The sequence below is a fragment of the Eucyclogobius newberryi genome, unplaced genomic scaffold (genome assembly GCF_026437365.1).
Source record: "Eucyclogobius newberryi isolate DKJ021-1_F unplaced genomic scaffold, fEucNew1.0.hap1 SCAF_2, whole genome shotgun sequence".
Taxonomy (NCBI): domain Eukaryota; kingdom Metazoa; phylum Chordata; class Actinopteri; order Gobiiformes; family Gobiidae; genus Eucyclogobius; species Eucyclogobius newberryi.
The window spans coordinates 4,084,629-4,108,159 of NW_027315834.1; the positions used below are offsets into that span (position 1 = coordinate 4,084,629).

Sequence of the window (23,531 nt, forward strand, 5' to 3'; positions counted from 1 at the left end):
TTGCGATATCACGGTGGTTCTAATATTTTCGTCCAGTTATGGCATTATAGACACGACATGTCATGAATCACTCTCAAAACAGTTTTAAAGTAGTCATCTGGACGATGTTTTAGCATAAGTAGCAGTAATAGAGATTAAAAAAATGACTGAAGAAATTATCTCGATTTAAAAAAACTATAATCTTTGAAACCTTTCACTTCTCCTGGACAAATGAGCGATTCCACCATCTCGACTCTAAACTTCATCTCACTCGGTATGTTCCAGATGCACAGGAGCCAGCCGTGGAGGTGGAGGAGGCCGCGGTGAAGCAGCTTCCGGTGGACATGTTCTACGACTACGATCAGCTGGAGTCCAAAGCCTCCGTCAGCCCAGAGTCCGAGATTCCCCTGAACCTGCTGCACCTGTCGTATCCTCTAGCACCAACAGTCTATTCCCTCCTCTCATCTCACTATCCTTCACATCACCTCTCTTACCACCTCATCTCGATGCTTTAGCTTCCTCCCAACATTCCCTCCTCTCACCTTCTACTCTCACCTCCCTTTTTTTGTCTTCTTCACTCCCCTCCTCTTCTCACCTTTATCTTTTACCTCTTCATCTGCATCTACGCTTTTCATATACTTCAGCATATATTTGCGGGGGGACAAGTGAAGCACAAATGATGCTCCTTCTTTACATTTGGCACGGGTATGAAAGGGTTTATTTAGTTGCATACTTTAAGCAGCTGTAATTAAAAGATGCTGCTCGTTAGCATCTTACCAAATGCGCACACACCATCAGGAAGCGATGTCACTTTCCATACTAATGTTATAGACCTGATAGTAAACCACTCTGAGGGAAACCTAATCTGTGGCTGCGATAAATCCACTTCTGACAGTAAATGGTGGCACTCAAGGATAAGTTTTGCCTGCAGCAGTGTTCTTTATTTCTGTTGGGAAAATGTATCAAGTTCTTTCATAACACCATGTCAATCTGATCACTATTCACAAGGAAATGCACACTGTTGGAGGACCTGCGGTTGCCCTGAGGCTCACCATTACCGTGTTTTTTAGGACTGTCCGACTCGATTTTGAGCTTCAAAACTACTGCCATGGATACAATAAATGGATAACTCTGGAACATTCTTCTGGCTGCAGGGAAAAACGCCATCACTAAGAAATGGATAATAAATGGATAATAAATGGATAATAAATGGATAAGAAATGTATGAAGCGACATTATAATTGACATTCAAAAAATAGAGCTTACATTCCGGCTAAATTTGAAAAGGGACAGATTTGTTAGACTTTAGACCAAATGGGACATGAATGCATATATTTCTCTCTTCTCTCTCTCTCTGTATATGGTACAGCGTAAAACACATACTTTGAAGACGTACGACTCCAGTAGGTGGCGGTAAATGCACCTTTTCATTTGGCTGCCAACCACTATTAAAAGTAACACAACAACAATAGTGTGAATATGGGTTTTAGAAATTGATTATGTCATAATTAGAGTGCATTTAATTCTATGGGATATTTACCTTTTTGGCAGCTCAACAAATTATGTATTATCTTATAATTGTATAATGGTAAAATATATTGTATAATGTATCTCTGGACTCTACAGATATGTTTCTCTGGACTATACAGATATAATGTTTCTCTGGACTATACAGATATAATGTATCTCTGGACTCTACAGATATAATGTTTCTCTGGACTATACAGATACAATATTTTTACAAAAGTCCTTCTAAACTGACAATAATCACATATTTGGAGTTGAATAATGGCACCACTTTCTGAGGCTAATGTTCAAAAAAAAAAGATTTAGAACGTTATGCCAATATTGTTTTTATGTGGATAGGCAGATATGAACCATAAACCAGGTCAACAAATCTGCACATTTCACCATAGAAACTGACCTGGCTCTGCTTCATTTGAAACAATAGGCATTGTGGCAATGTCATGTGAACACAACCTATTGCACCAGATATTAAATGTGTGATGCAATAGGTGCTCACATGACATTATATCAGATCAAGTAAATTTATTCAGTCACATTGTATTTTCGCACATCTTCACATCTTCCTCCAGGTTCTCCCTCGCCTCCTCCTCTTCCCTCCTCTCGTAGCACTTTTCAGTCCTTAACATGTCCTCCCAGGCACTCGTTTGGTTACGACTGTAAGCGCAGGGCCAACCTCCAGCTGTTGGATGAGCAGACTCTGGTCTATGTGGCAGGAAACATGCTGGTGCTGCAGGACATGATCTCAAAGCAGCAGAGCTACCTGCGCTCCAGCAGCGGAGGAGGCATTGGAGCCATCACTGTAAGGACCACTCACCCCTCAATGGCTCATTATCCCATCAATATATTGCAATACTTTTGCAAATTAAAATTAAATTGAAAAATAATCAATGAAAAAATGAACAAAAATGTATCAAATGGAGTTGCCTGGAAAGTTAAGAATGATCTGTATTTTTTATACAGATCGATATCAATCTGGTCACTGGTTTCATCTTCCCGAGTTCAGATGGGTGTGATTGACATTAGCCAATCAGGGACAGGCCTGGTCCATCCATATTAAAAGAAATATGGCTAAAATACAAAAATAAATTGATTTGATTTGATTTAAAAAAGAAAAGGAAAAACTATCTCAGGGGACTGAAAAACTGATTTATGCAGAATGAGGAAAGCCTAAAACTGGAGACCAGACTGACTCCTCGTCAAGAACTGAAGAAGTGTGTAGTGATCCCTCGTTTATCGCGGGGGTTACGTTCCAAAACGAACCCGCAATAGGCGAAATCCGCGAAGTAGAAACCTTTATTTTTTTACAGTTATTATACAATGAAATACTCCATAAAACATTGAAGCTCACAAGCGCGCTCTCACCGGCCTCTCACACGCGCGCTCTCACCGGCCTCTCACGCGCGGCGCTCTTACCGGCGTGTCCCGCACCTCACACGCGCGCTCTCACCGGCCTCGCAAACTTCAATTTGGCAAGCGGTTTTACGTACATGTACATATTAATCCTGTGCTGTTTAGCCGGTTTAACTCCTCTCTCACATCAAAGACTCTGCAGACACGTTGTCTTTTAGCAGGTTTAATGATATTCGAAAAGGTAAAACGGCAATGCAACCTCAAAATAAAGAAATCTGCGATCTCCAAAAGCAGCCAAAGCTGCGTGCGGCCGTGCCTGGTGCCTTCATGGCTCGCTGTTACTTCCGGTTAAATAAAGTTTTGTTTTAAACATGTGCTCTACCTGCGACATTTAAAAGTATCCACTAGATGGCGGCATAAGAAAACAAATGCAATGAAATTAAAGCATAGATCAAATTATGCACTTTTAAACTAAAAACACAACATTAATGCATAACAGAACACTCCCCGTCTGGCGTGATTACATGCCACTATACACTTAGGAAGGCACTAATACAACAATTTCAGAGATTGGTCGCGTAAAAACCTTAGAACCATCTGATTTGGCAACTTTAACCTCTACTGTACGGACTTTGCCATCTTTAGAAGGAAACACTTGAGTAATGAGTCCAAGAGGCCATTGGTTTCTGGGTATTTGATTGTCCTTGAGCACAACCGTACTCCCAGGTGTTACATTTGGTTGTTCAGATTGCCATTTACGGCGTGGCTGGAGTGTAGGTAAGAATTCTTTCCTCCATTTGTCCCAGAAGGTGTTTGACAGGTGCTGGACCTGCCGCCACTGATGCTTATAGAGGTCCGCCACTGAAAAGTTGCCCACTGGCGCTTGAAGTTGGGCCGATTTTTGAGTAAGCAAAGTTGCTGGAGTAAGAATAAATGGGTCGCTAGGGTCAACTGAAACAGGAACAATTGGCCTAGCGTTTATGATAGCTGACACCTCTGACATAAAGGTGACCAGAACATCATGAGTTAGTTTAGTGTTTTTGAGCTGGAAAAACATTGTGTCCAATATTCTCCGAGCAAGACCGATCATCCGTTCCCACGATCCGCCAAAGTGAGAAGCGTGTGGTGGATTAAAAGTCCATGTACATCCCTGTTCTTTCAAGTAGGTTAGTACAGCTTTGTCCATGTTTGAAGGGATTTTAAGTTCTTTGCATGCACTGACGAAGTTTGTGCCTCTATCCGACCGAATGGTTTTGACAGGTCCTCTAACAGCTAGAAACCGTCTGAGTGCATTAATGAAACTTGATGTATCAAGTGACTCAATCACTTCGATGTGAACCGCTCTTATGCTTAAGCATGTGAAAATTACAGCCCATCTTTTGTTTTGAATAACATGTCCTCTGGTTCTTTTTGAAGACACAAACCATGGACCAAACACATCAATGCCCACATTTGTGAATGGGGGATCTGTAGAAAGGCGGTCTGGAGGGAGGTTAGACATTTTCTGTGTGCTTAGCGGAGCACGAAGTCTTTTGCAAGTTGTGCAGTTAAAGATTATTGTACTAACCTTCCTTTTGCCTCCAACAACCCACCAACCTGCAGCACGAACAGCTCCTTCAGTGAACAGACGACCTTGATGATGAGTTTGTTCGTGGTAGTGTCTTATGAGAAGAGCTGCCACGTGATGGCGACCAGGAACAATGAGAGGGGTCTTTTCGTTTTGATTCAGTTTTGAGTTAACCAAGCGACCACCTACTCGCAAAAGAGTCCATTTTCATCCAAGAAAGGGTCTAAGTTCTTTAAAGGGCTGGTTTTGGGAAGTTTTTCTTGGTTTTGTAAACACTTGATTTCGTCGGCGTACACATCCTGCTGCATTGCTTGAATCACAACATCTTGCGCTTGATTAAACTCAGCAACAGTGAGTCCTGTTTCGCAGTAGTGCCAGCCATTGCACTGTTTAGGTTTGCGTGAAGCTAAACTGAAATTGTGGATGATGTGCAGTAAACGAGCGAGTGCACGGGTAAGTGATTTCCAAGACGAAAACTTTGTGAATCTCTGAGAGCCGAGTTGGTTGAAACAGGTAGTGGTTTTGAGAGTGGATACCTGTGGTCTGACTTCTGAGTCAGTGCTGGGCTCAACGAGGTCATATGTGTCCGTGGGAATGCCCTGATTTTGCACCAGAATGTCTGGGCCAGTGAGCCAGTTACTTAGTGGTAGTTGGTAAGCAGGAACAGAACGAGTGGCGTGGTCTGCGGGGTTCTGACTGCTGGGTATGTAAAACCACTGACTGGGCTGAGAAGAACGGTGGATTCTGTTTACACGGTTACTAACATAGACATAGAATCTACGTGTCTCGTTATAGATATAACCTAAAACGACTTTACTGTCCGTGTAAAATGTGCAGTTATCTAGTTCAATGTCTAGTTCATCTGAGATTAGGTCTGCAAGATCTACTGCTAACACAGCGGCGCAAAGCTCTAATCTTGGGATGGTCTGATCAGGGCGTGGAGCTAGCTTTGCTTTACCCATCACAAAGCCCACTTGGCAGTTTCCTACTGTGTCTGTGACTCTAAGATAGGCTACTGCTGCAATGGCCTTAGTAGACGCATCTGAGAAGATGCACAGTTCTTTCTTTACAGCAGTAGAAGGTGAAATGTCTGTGTACACTCTGGGAATCGACAGCTTTGACAATTCTTTGAGTGAGTTTTTCCAGAAAGTCCAAGTTTCTTGCATTTCTGAAGGCAATGGTGCATCCCAGTCTCCGTTCTCAACAGTGAGTTCCCTTAGAATCCACTTTCCCTGTATAGTGACTGGCGCTACAAAGCCTAAAGGATCGTAAAGGCTGTTAATTGTTGATAAAACACCTCGCCTAGTGAAGGATTTCATCTCATCTGAAGTATTGAAGGTGAAACAGTCTTTTTTTATGTCCCAAAGAAGGCCGAGACTACGTTGAATGGGGACAGAATCGGCTTCAAAGTCTAAATCTTTTAGGTCTTTAGCATGGTCTTGGGACGGGAAAGCTTCCAAGACTTCTTTTCTATTGGTTGCAATTTTGTGCAGTCTCAGGTTTGATTTTGAAAGTGTGTCTCGTGTTCTTTGCAAAAGAGACACAGCTTTTTCAACAGTAGGCAAAGATTTAAGTCCATCATCTACGTAGAAGTCCCGTGTGACAAACTGCTGAACATCTGGATCACATCCACAGTGTAGAACGGACTGATGCAAGCCATACATGGCAACCGCTGGAGAAGGGCTGTTCCCGAAAACGTGAACAGTCATTCGGTATTCTGTAATGTCTTTGGAAAGGTCATTGTCACGGAACCACAAAAAACGCAAGTAGTTCCTGTCCTCCAGACGAACGTTGAAGCAATAAAACATTTGCTCAATGTCTGCGGTAAACGCAACAGCATCTTTCCTAAAGCGCATGAGGACTCCAAGTAGTGAGTTGTTAAGGTCTGGCCCTGTTAACAACACGTCATTCAAAGACACGCCTTCATGTTTGGCACTGCTATCAAAGACTACCCTAATCTGTTTGGGCTTCCTTGGGTGATAAACGCCAAATAGTGGCAAATACCAACATTCTTCTTCATCTTCCAAAGGAGGAGCTATTTCTGCATGTCCATTTTGAAATACTTTGTCCATAAAGTTTATGAAATGCTCTTTCATTTCTTCCTTTCTTTCAAAATTGCGGACAAGTGACATTAAGCGTTTCAGTGCTTGCGGCCTGTTGTTTGGTAGTTTCTGACGTTGAGATTTGAATGGCAAAAGCGCTGTCCAAGTACCATTTTTGTCCTTTGTAAGTCCTTCCTCCATTGTTTTTAGAAATGCCTTGTCCTGAATGGAGGGCGTAATGTAATTGTCAAGTTTGGTTTGTTTGAACAAATTACATCCTAAGTGGTCGGGTTCACATGTGGTGTTGTCACCGAGCTGAGTGCTGACACTGAAAGGAATTTGGATGTCACAATGCTTTTCTTTAACATGGTATACATTTGGGCATGGCTCAAACACTGTGGGACGACCTTTCTCAGTGGCATTGGTGAAAAGAGTGTTTACTGCCAAGGTTTTGTGGACATCACCTAAACACACGTTTCCTACTATGACCCATCCCAGGTCAAGTTTTTGCGCATAGGGTGCATTGTGAGGGCCACTTATCTGTTTGCGGACTTTGTGTACTCGTACTACGTCCCGTCCAAGGAGCATTAGTATATGAGCGTTAGAGTCCAAGTCAGGGATAAGATGAGCTACAGGTTTGAGGTGGGCGTGATGCATGGCCGCACTTGGAGTAGGAATCTCACATCTGTCATTTGGGATGTTTTTGCATTCAATGAGGCTAGGCAGTGGGATTTGGACTGTGCCATCTAAAGCTTCCACTATGTAACCAGTAGCTCTCCTACCCATAGCCTCTTTAACACCTGCACATGTTCTAAGTGAATAGGGAGAACTAGGACCACAGTCATTAAACAACTCAAAAAACTCTGGGCGGACTAGTGATCTGTTACTCTGTTCATCATGAATGGCGTAGAGTGGTACTGCTTTGTCTGGACAGCCTACAGGGTAAACTTTTACGAGACAAATTTTAGAGCATGATCTACCTGCCTCACTCTCACCACAAACCTGAGTACATTTTGTCATTATCTCCTCAGGCAGTGCGTTACCTGGCTCCCCGCCGTGCTCTGATGCCGGCTCTGAGTTTAGCTCTGGTTCTGTCTGCCATGGGGCTAGGCCAGGGTGAAGTGCAGCACAATGTTTTTCATTGCCACACTCGGAACACTGGAGTCTGACTTTACAGTCTTTGGCTATATGCTTGGATGAGGCGCAGCATCTGAAGCAAATATTATTTTCTTTTATAAATGTTTTTCTCTCGTCAAGAGGTTTCATGCGAAAGGTTCTACATTTTGTTAAAGGATGAGCCTTTTTGTGCAGTGGACAGAGTTTCTCACTGTCTGTTTTTTTGTACGCATGGGTTTGTAAATCTGGATTGAAGCCCGTGCCTACATCAGTTTTGTGCACTGATATTTCTTTTTGTCTGTTTGCTTTCCAAGGGGGTTTGTCTGGTTTGGGAGCAGCATCTGTGTATGAGCTGAACTGAAAGCTAGGGTCATTCCTAGCATTGGCCTCTTGAGCGACAAAGTTCACAAAAACCCTGAATGGTGGATAAGTGACACAGTTTTGACGTTTGTATGTTGTTCCAACTGTTATCCATCTTTCCTGTAAGTTAAAAGGAAGCTTTTGGATGATAGGATTTACACCTCTGGCTGTGTCTAGATATGAGAGGTCAACAAGGTCTCCTTCAGCTTTAGCACACTCGATTTCCATTAGTAGGTCGCTGAACTTTCTTAGTTTCACATAGTCTTTAGATGTGATTTTTGGAAATGAATCTACTCTTTTGAAAAGGGCATCTTCAATCGCCTCAGCTGAGCCGTAACATTGTTCAAGTCTATCCCAAATCATCTCAAGACCTGCTTCAGGATTGTTTATGTGTATGGCTCTGATTTGCTCCACATGTTCAGCGGATTCTTTGCCAAGCCATTTTAACATCAAGTCCATTTCCTCACTAGCTGTCAAGTCCAACCCTCTGATAGCACTGTTGAAAGAGCGCTTCCACGCTCTAAAGTTTTGGGGCTTATCATTAAACTGGAGAAGTCCTGTTGCAACTATTTCCCTGCGCGCAAAGTACCTGATAAAGTCAGTTGCATTACTGTCCCTCTCTTGGGGAGGATTGAAATGTGTTGGTGCTGACACCTTGTGGGTCCAGTTGGTAATGCCAGGTTTAAAAGGATGGGAAAAGGCACTAGCTGGAACATACTGGGAATAGTTGCCATTTGGAAAAGAAGCATGTGGAGTTAGATAGTTGTTGTTATCCTCTCCTCTAGGTTGTAACAACGCATTGCTAATGTGCTCCTGCTTGAGTTGCATTTGTGCATCATTGTTTTGTAATGGTTCAAAAGTGCAACCTTCACCCTTGTTCATAAGTGTGGCTTGGTCCTTGACATACTGTTCTGTGCGCTCGGCTTTTTCGGACCGAGTTGGATGGCTTTGAGCGTCTAACTGTGAAGCAGCGGCTGCCTCTAATGCTTCTGCTTCTGCTATGGCTGAGGCTAAATCTTTTTCCTGCCGTAATAGCTCAATAGATGCTTCGAGTTTAGCTTTTTCTAATTTCAAACTCATCTCTTTTTCTGCAAAGTTGAGACGGGCCTTTGCTGCCTCAGCTTTTGCTCTTGCCTTGGCAGCTGCAGACCCTGTTGATCCGGCTTCAGACCGGGTTTTATAGGATACAGACTTGTTGGATGGCGCCTTGGCGGATGTTGCGTTGCATGGCGTGCTGTCCGATGATGAAGCCTGGGTGGATGGAGCTTTGTCGGCCATAGTTGCATTGACAAAGTGACGATTGCTGGAACACTGCTGAATGCCTTGCTGCTTGAGGCGTAGTAGTGGTCAGCGTAGATTCACTCTTGTCGCAGGGGGATGACCGCAGAATCTTCTGCCTGGATGCTGCCGTTTTACTGTGCTGTTTAGCCGGTTTAACTCCTCTCTCACGTCAAAGACTCTGCAGACACGTTGTCTTTTAGCAGGTTTAATGATATTCGAAAAGGTAAAACGGCAATGCAACCTCAAAATAAAGAAATCTGCGATCTCCAAAAGCAGCCAAAGCTGCGTGCGGCCGTGCCTGGTGCCTTCATGGCTCGCTGTTACTTCTGGTTAAATAAAGTTTTGTTTTAAACATGTGCTCTACCTGCGACATTTAAAAGTATCCACTAGATGGCGGCATAAGAAAACAAATGCAATGAAATTAAAGCATAGATCAAATTATGCACTTTTAAACTAAAAACACAACATTAATGCATAACAGAACAAATCCATAAGGTTATTGACACACAGGTAGAGAAGACGCGGAGAGACTGTTTAGCCAATCAGAATGCAGAACACAATGCATGACGAAAATCCGCGAAGCAGCGAGACCGCGATATAGCCAGGGATCACTGTTCTTGATCTCAGGCAACAAGCAGAGAGATTAGGACTGGTGGATATATCGTTTCCAATATTGTCGGTGACTTTGGAGGGGGTTTCCCTCCTATATCGGTATCAGACTGGTATTGAATATTTGAAATACATCACAGAGGGCCGCCAGGGGTCGACAGGGACCAACAGGGGCCGCCAGAGGCTGCCTGGGGCCGCCAGTGGGCCGTCGGTGGCCGCCGGGGGCTGCCTGGGTCCGCCTGGGTCAGCCAGGGTCCGCTAGGGTCCGCCAGGGTCGACAGGGTCCGACAGAGACCTACGGTCCCCCGTGGGCTTGCCTCGTTCTGGAACCGTGCTCGCTTTGTTCTAGCTGCCATCACTCTGATTGGTCAGAACTGAATGGGCGGTGCTGTATTGAGGAAGTAATGCAGAAGATAAAATGACTTGAGCAAAAACAAAGTCATCCATTTGATTCTTCCTCCAGATCTTTTATACTTCCATGGTTTGGCTCCTATTGACTTTCTGTTGAAACATCTGCACCTCTTCCTTTGTAACTGCTGTTATCAGACTCTGGCCTTAAAATGTTTTATTTAAATGCTATAACTGCTCGCCTCAACTGGCTGCAATTGGCAGGAACAGTATGGCCCTTGTTTGGCATATCGGACCATCCCAAGTCTAGACCAAGCTCCCAATCAAATCACTACATTAACGTATTCTTTCCAATCCCAGAGCTTCAGACCAGACATATCCAAAGTCAATGTCAGGGGAACAGGTCTTTGTAAGTGATTCAAGGTCTATGAAGCAGTACAATTCTGTATTGTCATTAGAATTTAAATCTATACTTTTAAGTCGACAAAATCAAACCTTTTGCAATTTGCAACAGCTGTTTCATGGATCACCAAGACACAATCACATTCCCTGGCTTCATAAGATAAGATAAGATAAGATAAGATAAGATAGCCTGTATTTGTCCACACATACATTCTTGTAGGATATCTTGAGTTAAGAATGTGACTGAGGTCAGCAGTGATACATGCATTGGTTGGAGGCGTCAGACAGACCCATTGATCTTGTTTAAGAAATCTGAGTCGGGAGGATTCCGCCGGTCGCTACTACCGATTGGATGGTTTGGTGATGTCCTTGGATCGGCCCCGTCCAGCACTGACACTCTTCTATTATATTTGCATGTCCCTGACAATCAACAGGATTACATGATTCTTAATGCATGTTGTCTTTTTTTTTAGACTCATCCAAACATGCAGTACTTTGGTGTGGGCGAAAAGGGAAGCCGTCCGAACATTATTATATATGAATATCCCTCCTTACGGCCATATCGCATCTTGAGAGGTGAGGTGACTCCATTTTTTTCACATTTGTCAAAATGAACAAAACAGAGATCATCAATCACGTTTACTCAGGTGGACCAAAATCGGATTTTAGGTTCACTTCGTAACATTTCTACTGATTGCTTGTCTCCATGAAGACGTTATTTTTTTTCCTGGAATGTTCCACACTATGGAATTTAACATATCTATCTAGCCTTTCACTTTATATTTTCATTGCTCAAAAATACTTTGCTGACATGCATCCTTGCACTGGCCAGTGACCAGAAATGTTACACAGTGCACCTTTAATTAGTGTTTAAAGACTTAAAATATGAAACACAATTAGACCCTTTTCCGACCCAAATCATCAGAATGTTCTAAATTTAAGAATGGCAGCAGTTGGAACAATTTTCGACTCTCTAATTTGTATTTGAGCTTCACAAAAACATTGTGGTAAAACATGTAATATATCTGTAGATAAAATGAAAAACTATTGTGGTTTAAGTATTTGTTCCATAATTATAATCCACTATTATAATCTCCTTTTAACTAATCAAATGCTGTAAAGTCCAACTGTAAATCTGTTGAAACCAGGCTCTGATATCACTCACATGTATCTGAGTGGTTTCACGTTGATTTTTCATATTCTGTTAAATTGAGGTTAATCCCAGTTTTTTCATTTAAATCACTTCACTTTTGCCTCCATTCAGGAATTTGACATAGTGTTATAATCATAATACCAACATTTCAAACTCACTTTCAATACTAAGGAACAGCTCGATATTCAATACTGATTTCAATACCAGAATGTTAATGTTAAAGTTTATATGACAGGTTAGACTACATAGTGAACACAATTATATTTCAGATTTGACTAAACATTTTGCCTATGTCCCCAGTTTGACCATTTTTGTAAAATGTATCATTCTACTTCCTGGTTGGACATGGGCAGCAGATATGACATATGTAAAGGTAATTCCACAACTGTTACCTAGCAACCACTGAAATCCATATAGATTACACAATAGTTATGATTTAACTCAATAATACCATAAAACACCTGTATTGTGTTGAATGATTGTTTAAACTGTCCGAAAAGTGAGTCAGTTTAGCGTAAACTGTCTCGCATTGCGTATTCAGTCGCACGTTGATGACATCACAGAGAAATTCCATTTGAGATATCAGCTTATTTTCCCAATTTTCTTCACAAACTGCCACTAAATTTAAGTAAAACTATGATAAATATTGACCACAGGTGCTCTCCCACCAAACTGAGTCAAAATTCAAATTAAAATGACATTTTCTATACTTTTGACAACACTACAGGCAAATAAGTGTGGTTCACTGTTAGATCCACTCGTACTGTAGTCTTTAAGATCATTCCGTGTGAAGGATTGGAAAGCTGTGTTGCTGTACAGGTGGGACTGAGCGGGCGTACTGTCACCTGGACTTCAGCACAGACGGAGAGCTCTTGGCCAGTGTGGGCGCGTCCCCGGACTACATGCTGACTCTATGGGACTGGAGGCAGGAGGAGGTGATCCTGAGCTGTAAGGCCGTGTCCCAGGAAGTGTACCGCGTGAGCTTCTCTCCTCACAGCCCAGGACTGCTCACCTCCTGCGGTTCAGGACACATCAAGTCAGTCTCTCTCAACACTACTTCCATTTTCACCTAAAGCATCTTTCTACCAACACTATGGAGTGTGTTTCTTACAACCTGTCTGAATGGGTTGGATTATATTTTAAATCCCTGTACATGATCCAGTTTGAACAGTAAAAATGGCAAGAAAAGTTTCTTCATACAACGGTTATGCTCTCACTCTCTTAATACTAAAGGCCGTGGCTGCAGAGCCGCGGCGCGGTCAAATAGCCCAGCAGTTTCAGGAACCGCGGCACTGCCATAGCCTCATGGCTAACCCTAACCCTAACCCTGACCTTAACCTTAACCCTATCCCTAACCCTGACCCTAACCTTAACCCGGCACGGTCTAAAACGGCGCGGTCAAATAGCCCAGCAGTTTCAGGAACCGCGGCACTGCCATATTGCCTCATGGCTAACCCTAACCCTATTCCTAACCCTGACCCTATCCCTATTCCTAACCCTAACCCTAACCGGGCGCGGTCTAAAACGGCGCGGTCAAATAGCGCAGCAGTTTCAGGAGCCGCGGCACAAAATATCATGGCAGTTTTGGCCGCGGCTCTGTAGACACTCCTAATACTAAAAGTACTATGTAGAACCTATATCTGTCATTACTAGTTAAAAAGCATTAAAAGCCCCAGCCCTCTCACATGTTTGTCTCAGGTTCTGGAGGATGGCCAGCACGTTCACAGGCCTCAAACTGCAGGGCCTCATGGGACATTTTGGAAAAACTGCAGCCACTGATATCGAGAGCTACGTAATTCTACCAGATGGGAAGGTACTGTGACATACAGTACATCACAACATTCATAGTTCAGATTTGATGTCACAAAGTGCTGCTATTACAGTATACTCTTTAGGGTAAAACTCAAAATGTACTCATTAAAGCTTTTGTTTATTTTGTGGCTAAAAGGATATATTCTGTGCCTTTAAGAAGAAAAGTTGTAGAATCTTCTGTCCAACTGTCTTTATGCTAATATTTTTGTCATAGTTAATGTTTTATAATAATGAATCAAATTTCTGTAACTGCTGTCAATCCTCATAAAAAGTACAAGTAGAACAAGTAAAGGTTTTGCAGTACCCGTTTAAAAATGTATCTTAAGTATTTAACACATCATTAAATCATTAAATCATTAAATTTAGCCATTTTGATAAAGATTGTCTTTGGTCAATGTAAATAGAAAATACAAATCCAGTCTCTTGTGGAATTTTCCTTTGTGGAAATGTTATTCCATATTTATTCTGTGCTGCCCCCTGCAGGTGGTGTCGGGCTCAGACTGGGGGAACCTGCTGCTGTGGGACGGGAACTCCATAAAGGTGGAGATCTGCCGTAAAGAGGGCCGAACATGCCACACTGGGACCGCCCTGCCTTTTGCTCTAGAGGAGGGGCAGCTGCTGACCATGGGTGCAGACGGGGCAGTGAGGGTAATGTTCATGTGTGTGACTGAACCCGAGGAGCTGTGAGGGCGATGCTCATGTGTGTGACTGAACCCGAGGAGCTGTGAGGGCGATGCTCGTGTGTGTAACTGAACCCGAGGAGCTGTGAGGGTAATGTTCATGTGTGTGACTGAACCCGAGGAGCTGTGAGGGTAATGTTCATGTGTGTAACTGAACCCGAGGAGCTGTGAGGGTAATGTTCATGTGTGTGACTGAACCCGAGGAGCTGTGAGGGCGATGCTCATGTGTGTGACTGAACCCGAGGAGCTGTGAGGGCGATGCTCGTGTGTGTAACTGAACCCGAGGAGCTGTGAGGGTAATGTTCATGTGTGTGACTGAACCCGAGGAGCTGTGAGGGTAATGTTCATGTGTGTGACTGAACCCGAGGAGCTGTGAGGGCGATGCTCGTGCGTGTGACTGAACCCGAGGAGCTGTGAGGGCGATGCTCATGTGTGTGACTGAACCCGAGGAGCTGTGAGGGCGATGCTCATGTGTGTGACTGTACCCGAGGAGCTGTGAGGGCGATGCTCATGTGTGTGACTGAACCCGAGGAGCTGTGAGGGCGATGCTCATGTGTGTGACTGTACCCGAGGAGCTGTGAGGGCGATGCTCGTGTGTGACTGAACCCGAGGAGCTGTGAGGGCGATGCTCGTGCGTGTGACTGAACCCGAGGAGCTGTGAGGGCGATGCTCGTGTGTGTGACTGAACCCGAGGAGCTGTGAGGGTGATGCTCATGTGTGTGACTGAACCCGAGGAGCTGTGAGGGTGATGCTCATGTGTGTGACTGAACCCGAGGAGCTGTGAGGGCGATGCTCGTGTGTGTGACTGAACCCGAGGAGCTGTGAGGGCGATGCTCATGTGTGTGACTGAACCCGAGGAGCTGTGAGGGCGATGCTCATGTGTGTGACTGAACCCGAGGAGCTGTGAGGGCGATGCTCATGTGTGTGACTGAACCCGAGGAGCTGTGAGGGCGATGCTCATGTGTGTGACTGAACCCGAGGAGCTGTGAGGGCGATGCTCGTGTGTGTGACTGAACCCGAGGAGCTGTGAGGGCGATGCTCGTGCGTGTGACTGAACCCGAGGAGCTGTGAGGGCGATGCTCGTGCGTGTGACTGAACCCGAGGAGCTGTGAGGGCGATACTCATGTGTGACTGAACCCGAGGAGCTGTGAGGGTGTTTTTGGTTGGGTTAGCATGTAATGTGGCTAATTTGCCTTGCACGGGTGAAATGACCCATGAGGAGTTTAGTTTAGTTCATTCTCTACGGTCAGAATACTTTTGAATGAACACTAAGTTTAGTATTAAATGTCTTAAAATCTCCATTGGTTTAACATTGGGCCAATGGAAAATTCAATGATTTGTGATGTCAAATTAATGGGAGTAGATCTTAACACAATACAGGCCTTTATTATAACTCATTGGAACATAACTGCTTAGAGTAGCCTCGGAATCCAAGCTCATGACCAAAGAAACAAGTGTGACTGCCAATGTTCTGGCTGTATTCAAAAGCCCTGGTCATTTTCTCAAGTTCTGACCTGGGAAATATCCAGACCAAGAATGCAGGGAAATCCGTCCTGGCCAGGCAAAATGGCAGGTAAATTGCCAGGTCAGGCTGCTTGTGTAAATGGGGCTATATTGTGACCCCTGCTGTGAGTAAATGTGCCGTGTGCGGCGCTCTCTCTCAGGGCTGGGACCTGGAGAGCATCGACGGGGCCGACAGCCAGGGTGAGGGCAGCCGCTTCGAGCTGGAGCCCATGAACGAGCTGGTGATCGGGCACAACGTCAGTCTGAGCTCTGTGGTGCACAGCGGGGAGCCCGACTCCTTCATCTGGTTTGCTCAGGTCTGTCTACCACCACGCCCCCTGCTGGTCGTTTACATGCAGCCCAACGGGGGCGATTTATTTCAGCAAACAATGAGACTATAAGACTGTTCATAAATATAGTAAACTTAATGCAAAAGAACATTGAAAACTACAACACCACAACAAGAGCTCATGCCAGTAACAAACATATTCAGTTGCTATGGGTATACGTTTTAAGTGCACTATAAAACAACAGAGTATCAGTAACAACCTGATTTTAATAATAAATAATATGAGTTACAATAGTGGTCGTGCAAAGAGCTTTGGCCAATCAGCTTGACGTATTCAACTGAACTTTTCTTGAGCCGTCCCAGGTTCATAATATGTAGATCTCAATTAAAGAGTGCTCCACGTATTAATCCGACTTCTGCCAGGTTACAAGTCTTATTATTAATATGATTTCAATGTCAGCATGTTTTTAAACGAATGACCATTTCATTGTAAAAATGTACTGAATTTCAGACACACAAGAATTCCATTTGTCATTGCTGAAAGAATTAGATAAGCTAATTGTTGTCTGTGCAGGACGCCATGGGAGCCATTTGGAAACTGGATCTGTCCTTCACCCACACGGTACGTTCTGTCACTGCTCTCGCTCTCTGCCATCCAAACTGACACAAACTACAGGCAAATCCAGTCCTACCAGTGTGTGTGTGTGTGTGTGTGTGTGTGCATGTGGTGTGTGTGTGTGTGTGTGCATGTGGTGTGTGTGTGTGTGTGTGTGTGTGTGTGTGTGTGTGCATGTGGTGTGTGTGTGTGTGTGTATGTGGTGTGTGTGTGTGTGTGTGTGTGTGTGCATGTGGTGTGTGTGTGTGTGTGTGCATGTGGTGTGTGTGTGTGTGTGTGTGTGTGTGTGGTGTGTGTGTGTGTCTGTGTCTGTGTGTGTGTGTGCATGTGGTGTGTGTGTGTGTGTGTGTGTGTGCGTGTGGTGTGTGTCTGTGTCTGTGTCTGTGTCTGTGTCTGTGTCTGTGTCTGTGTCTGTGTGTGTGTGTCTGTGTGTGTGTGTGTGTGTGTGTGTGTGTGTGCGTGTGCATGTGGTGTGTGTGTGTGTGTGTGTGTGTGTGTGTCTGTGTCTGTGTCTGTGTCTGTGTCTGTGTCTGTGTGTGTGTGTGTGTCTGTGTGCATATGTGTGTGTGTGTGTGTGTGTGTGTGTGTGTGTGTGTGTGTGTGTCTGTCTGTGTGTGTGTGTGTGTGTGCATATGTGTGTGTGCATATGTGTGTGTGTGTGTGTGTGTGTGATGTGTGTGTGTGATGTGTGTGTGTGTGTGTGTGTGTGCGCGTGCGCGTGTGTGTGTGTGTGTGTGTCTGCAGACTCCGGACCCAGAGTGCCTGTTCCAGTTCCACTGTGGAGCTGTCCAGGGCCTGGACGTGTCTCGGAGCAGCCACCTGATGGCCACCACCGCACTGGGGCGTGAGTGTGCTGCAGATGAGCCATGCTCATGTTATTCAGACACAACGCATACAGTAATACACAGCAGGCCATTATTCAGTTGAACATATACTGTATCTAAGGGCTGCAGGTACATTTTTAACTACATAAAGTAGGTCAAGGCTCAGTTTGTTCAGTTTGTCCTCACTTTGTTACAATGACAATAAATTAAAACAAGTATTTCAGATAAATGAGAAGGTGCTAGATTGTGCACTTATAAACAAAAGCAACAGGTAACAGTAGATGACACTTAACAGTATGATTCTTACGGAAATACCATGTAAGTGGCTCTGGACGTCACTGTGATGAAGGCCCCTGGGCTGCTGAGACTATGACAGATCTTCTGTTCTGCTCCACAGGTTCAGTCAAAGTGTTTGATTTCCTGTCCAAGAAGCAGTTGACGTCCAGTCGCTTTAACCAGGGAGGGACAACTCTGTGTTGGGCCCCGCCACAGGTCAGCGCCCGTGCTAGCCCACCCGCTTGCTCTGTCTCTGTACACGCAGGCCTAAACAAACCAGTTATTGCTTTAACAGTAGTGCATGTGAACCCAGTGTAGCAGGCCAAAGGAAGTGGGGTACTCCCCAAACAGAGTGGGAGAAAAGGACAATCATGTGAAGAGTGATGAACAAACTACAGGTAAAATATTGGATATTGTTGATAAGGAAATTAGGAGGAACCAAAGGATGATGCTCAAGCTGCCATACCCCCAGGAGTCAAAAACTGGTGGGTTTATTTATCTTTCTAATGAACCTATATAACGGATTTTAAAGAGGAACATATTTTGGTGGGCCAGATATATGTGTGTTTTATCATAGTAGAGTTGTGTATGTTTATGTAGCTAAAATCATGATATTGGTCTCATGCTGGACCGATTCTCCTGCGTGTCCCCTGCAGGTGGAGCGGGGCGGAGGTCTGCTGACCGTGGGCTTTGAGGATGGAGTGGTGCGTTTCCTGGACGTCTTTGACCCCCATCGGCTGCAAGCGGTCCCAGGACGGAGCCGCAGGGGCGAGGCCGAGCTGCGCCTCCGACAAGCCTTCAAACCTCACAGCTCCAGTGTGAGCGCCGTGGCCTACGACCGCAACGCGCACTTCGTGGCCACAGCAGTAAGTGACGGAGGGCCCCAGGGCCCTCACAGCTGAGGCCACAGAGCAGGTCAACAATCAGCTAAATGTACAACTGTTTCAGCGATAAATGTAATGATCATCTGCATCGAACAAAACTCATGTCGTACACTTATATTTAAATTCCAGCAATATTTTACAAATAATACAGTGTTTAGTATTTCCAATATTCAAAATGTCCAATAAATAACACAAAAAGAAAAGAAAAACATCATAGATTTTTCACATATGCTTGGTCCCCGCTCTTGTTCGCTTTGTACTTGGAACCATTGGCCCAATATGTTGATATATATATATATATATATATATATATATATATATATATATATATATATATATATATGATCAGTAATATATATATATATAACAATCAGTGGTGTTACAATTGATAGAATGGAGCATGGAATTGCTTACTACGCAGAAGAAACATGTAATACTTCACCAGAATGTTTTCCATATATTTATATTTGGATCAGTTGGTCGGATGTATGAAGTTATTAGAGCAGAATGGATTTATAAATAAGTGCTTTGTGGATAAATATGAAATTTCATACATTTTCTTATTCAGAGTAAAGACATTAGCCATTTGGTACATTTTTAAAACCCTTTTGTTTTTTAATGTATCGGGATACGTATCGTAATGAGGGAATTGTATCGGAATATACAAGTATTGGGATACGTATCATATCGCGACCCTTGTATCGGGATACGTATCGTAATGAGGGAATTGTATCGGGATACGTATCATATCGCGAGGGTCTTGGGAATACCCAGCCCTAATGTAGACCCATTTCTATTCTGAATGTGGACTATCGTATATACACCTCAATTATGTCCAAAGGAATGGAACAAATACTCCCAAACCTAATCCACAATGATCAAACCCGATTCATTAACAAACAACAACAAGACAACATAAGACGATCCTCACACATAATGAATCATATACAAACAAAAGACAAAGCCCTAATAATTAGTTCGGCGGGCCGGATTAAAACGTCTGGCGGGCCGGCTTTGGCCCGCGGGCTAGAGTTTGACACCTATGTGTTAAGGTGAAGATGACAGAGACATGGGGTGGGAGGGTGGGGTCGAGAGAGCAGAGACAACAAGAGATGCTGGGATTGGCCTGTATAAATAGGGCTTCTGGGTAATTAGAGGTGTGGTTAAAGAGTGGAGGCATTATTACAAAAAAGATCTCGAAAAATGGAACCTTATCCGTCTCCTAAGTCAAAGGATTGAAACTATAAAAAATGTCCAGACTCTTCCGATTTCCACCCCCGACCGGCTGTTTGACGGGTGGAATAAAGCAATCTCAAGCTTTATATGGCAAGGGAAAAAAACTGTATTGGATTCAAAACTATACAATTCTCAAAAAAGAAAGGAGGTTGGGGTTTACCTTCCTCGAATAATTACTTTTTTCAGCTCAGATCAGAGCCGGTTATACTGGTGTGACCCAGAATATGAAGCTCAATGGAAAGATATTGAGAGTATTGTACTGGCAGATGACAGATGGTTGAGTCATTTGGAGGAGATGGAGAACCCTTGGGTGAAATCTGTGCTTACAACATGGAAAGAGCTGATCAAAACATACAAACTAAACAAAGATGTTAAAATCTTGAACTGGTTGGATTATGATCAAAACTTCACACCTACCAGCACAAACTCAAGATTTAAGGTCTGGACAACAGGTTTTTACCAGATTGTAAAGGAGAATCATTTGAAGAGCTTTGATGAGAAGAAAGAATCCTTTGGCTTAGAGGAACAGGACCTTTATAGGTACTTTTATGACTACAACTAAACCTTTTTCTACATTTTTATAGGTATTTATTAATTAAAAATGATCATGACCATCTAGCTTTTTGACGGAAGCATATACTAAAATCATTATCTAAATTATATAAATGTATTAACAATCTGGGCAGCCACTCTACCGATTACATAAGTAAAAGTGTGTCTGGTTTCTTTATAAGCCCATGTCAAAGTGCCCATTACTCACAGGGGGAAAAAAGGCCCTCACAAAAATGCACCGACGATCAAGTACTGGACTAACATTATACTGAACATTTGTAGCATGGAAACAATTAGATTCGGACTTAATTTGAAGATGTTAAAATTTGACAGACTTTGGACTCGATGGGACGTTTTCTTGCCTTGATTTTTTTTTTCTGCTTGATTATTTGCTGGATGTCTACTATTTTTTACTATTTGTCGTTTATCTCTCTGGTTTTGTTTACTTTTTTAATTGTGTTTGTATGTTGTTAAATTTCAACTTAAATTGAACAAATATGTTATCAAATACATTTTAATGCAGGTATTCAGTATTCTGTAGAGGAGATATCTCTGTACATTTCTGTTCAATTTGACATTACATTCACTTTGGTGTGATACTTCTGAAGTTCCCCTTGTTCTCCCCAGAGCTCAGACTGCAGTGTGTTCTTCTTCCACACGGGGGAGAAGTTCCAGCCCATCGGCTTTGTGCCAGTGCCAGGCCCAGTGCTGGCTCTAGAGTGGTCTCCACACTCCCACGTGAGTCTTCCTCACGTTTACTCTCCCCCAGCAAACTTACAGAGAATGGAGTCATATTTACATAAGGGAAAACATGTTGAACTACTGTATATATACAGCAAATGTTTCCATATGCTTTTATTTTGCTGTGAACATAGTTATGAATCTGTTGAGAATGGGAAAGATAATTTCCTCAGGCTGTAAATGCTGAGTTGTTGTGTTTCCTCAGAGAGAGAGTCGGCTGCTGGTGCTGTGTCAGACGGGTCACGTGCTGGAGGTGCACAGTCCAGACACGGAGCAGTCGGAGCACAGACAGAGCTTTCAGCTGTTCACACTGCACACCAGAGCCTTCTGCTTCAAGAGCATCAAGTCACGCATCCAGGTCATTCTGCTCTCTGACTGGAATATTGTCAACATGCAACAGGATGTATGAAAACATTCATACATCCTCACTGGACTCATGTTGACCTTTAAAAAACATTCACTACAAAGCATTGACCACAAAATACTGCAGTTCTCCCCCATTTGTCAGTAGCAGGTACAGTTATAGGTACATTATATGAATCCCATCAGCTGAAAGCTATACAACATGCAAATACAATGATATAATTATGATCAATCACGTTATACATTGCATATTTCTTTACAAAATCAAATTAGATTTTAAAAATGTTTTTGAAATACATGTTGAATATTTGAAAATCCATTTTAGAATGTTATTGCTTATTTTTATCATCAGGAACACAATTCCAAATGGCTATTACTCAGTACAGAAGCCTTTTTTTTCCATATGATTTTATATGCGATGCTGATACACAAAATCACAGTAGACAATTGGATTTAATATAAAAGTAATTTAGGCTTGGTGTATTATATAACAATGTAACAACAATGAAACTGTTAAGCTTTGATTTAAATTGAGCCGTGACAGAGTGGAACACATCTGCTTCACCAGGTTTAGATGCTTTGAGTTAGTTGTATTTTTGAGAAGCAGAAAACTACACGTCAGAGCAATATGAAAAGGTGCATAATGTTAAAGACTGTGAGTGACAGGTGTCTATCGATGACCACACCCACCAGTTGAGCTTTGACTACTGCAATCTTCCATTTTAATTCCTTCCTTTAGTTTTATAAATGTTCAGAACTAGAACTCAAATCCCTCACCCAAGCATCCTTTTAAGTCATGACTGTCTGGTCGTTTTTCAGAGAGAGGAGGAGGTGGCACGTCGGCAGGTGCTGAAGGAAGAGAAACGTCGAGAGCGCGAGGCCCGGCACAAACAGACCAAAACCCCAGAGCGAGAGCCACAAGAAGAACCAGCAGAGGAGGAGGAAGAGGAGGAGGAAGAGGAGGAAGAGGAGGAGCTGCCCCCCATCCAACTGCCAAACCCGCCTAGCCCACTCTGCTGTGGCTTTTACTCAGAGCCAGGTCGCTTCTGGCTCTCCATGGTAACGCACCGGACACAGAATGGGAGAGAATGGCTTATAGCAGAGGACTGGGTCCTCTGTCTCTCCTCTGTCTCTCCTCTGACCCTCCTCTGTCCCTTCTCGGTCCCTCCTCTATCTCTCCTCTGTCCCTCCTGTCTCTCCTCTGTCCCTCCTCTACTCTGTCCCTCCTCTCTCCCTCCTCTGTCCCTCCTGTCTCTCCTCTGACACTCTTCTGTCCCTCCTCTGTCTCTCCTCTGTCCCTCCTCTGAACCCCCTCTGTCCCTTTTCTGTTTCTCCTCTGTTCCTCCTCTGTCTCTCCTCTGTCCCTCCTCTGTATCTCCTCTGTCCCTCCTCTGTTCCTCCTCTGTCCCTCCTCTGTCCCTCTTCTGTCCCTCCTCTGTCTCTCCTCTGTCCCTCCTCGGTCTCTCCTCTGTCTCTCCTCTGTTCCTCCTCTGTCCCTCCTCTGTCTCTCCTCTGTCCCTCCTCTGTCTACCCTCTGTGCCTCCTCTGTCCCCCCTCTGTCCCTCCTTGGTCTCTCCTCTGTCCCTCCTCTGTCGCTCCTCCTTCCCTCTTCTGTCCCTCCTTGGTCTCTCCTCTGTCCCTCCTCTGTCTCTCCTCCTTCCCTCCTCTGTCCCTCCTCTATATCTCCTCTACTCTGTCCCTCCTCTGTCCCTCCTCTGTATCTCCTCTCCTCTGTCCCTCCTCTGTCCCTCTTCTGTCCCTCCTCTGACCCTCCTCTTTCCCTCTTCTTTCCCTCCTCTTTCCCTCCTCTGTCTCTCCTCTGTCCCTCCTCTCTCTCTCCTCTCTCTCTCCTCTGTCCCTCCTCTGTCTCTCCTCTGTCTCTCCTCTGTCTCTCCTCTGTCCCTCCTCTGTCTCTCCTCTTTCCCTCCTCTGTCTCTCCTCTGTCTCTCCTCTGTCCCTCCTCTGTCCCTCCTCTCTCTCTCCTCTGTCTCTCCTCTGTCCCTCCTCTGTCTCTCCTCTGT

General features: G+C 44.0%; 1 protein-coding gene across 1 annotated transcript in view; it reads left to right on the top strand.

Annotated features, from left to right (window-relative positions):
• Window positions 1–296: 296 nt before the first annotated feature.
• The window catches only part of LOC140367755 (cilia- and flagella-associated protein 44), a 62,450-nt gene continuing 39,215 nt past the window's right edge, over window positions 297–23,531 (top strand). The window contains exons 1-15 of the mRNA XM_072454390.1: window positions 297–406; window positions 2,143–2,305; window positions 11,055–11,157; window positions 12,554–12,770; window positions 13,433–13,547; window positions 14,030–14,194; window positions 15,891–16,046; window positions 16,593–16,640; window positions 17,379–17,478; window positions 17,856–17,950; window positions 18,391–18,600; window positions 21,034–21,144; window positions 21,353–21,505; window positions 22,330–22,375; window positions 22,418–22,569. Coding sequence (XP_072310491.1) covers window positions 324–406; window positions 2,143–2,305; window positions 11,055–11,157; window positions 12,554–12,770; window positions 13,433–13,547; window positions 14,030–14,194; window positions 15,891–16,046; window positions 16,593–16,640; window positions 17,379–17,478; window positions 17,856–17,950; window positions 18,391–18,600; window positions 21,034–21,144; window positions 21,353–21,505; window positions 22,330–22,375; window positions 22,418–22,569 — 1,917 coding nt within the window. The 5' untranslated portion in view covers window positions 297–323. The remainder of the gene's footprint in view (window positions 407–2,142; window positions 2,306–11,054; window positions 11,158–12,553; window positions 12,771–13,432; window positions 13,548–14,029; window positions 14,195–15,890; window positions 16,047–16,592; window positions 16,641–17,378; window positions 17,479–17,855; window positions 17,951–18,390; window positions 18,601–21,033; window positions 21,145–21,352; window positions 21,506–22,329; window positions 22,376–22,417; window positions 22,570–23,531) is intronic.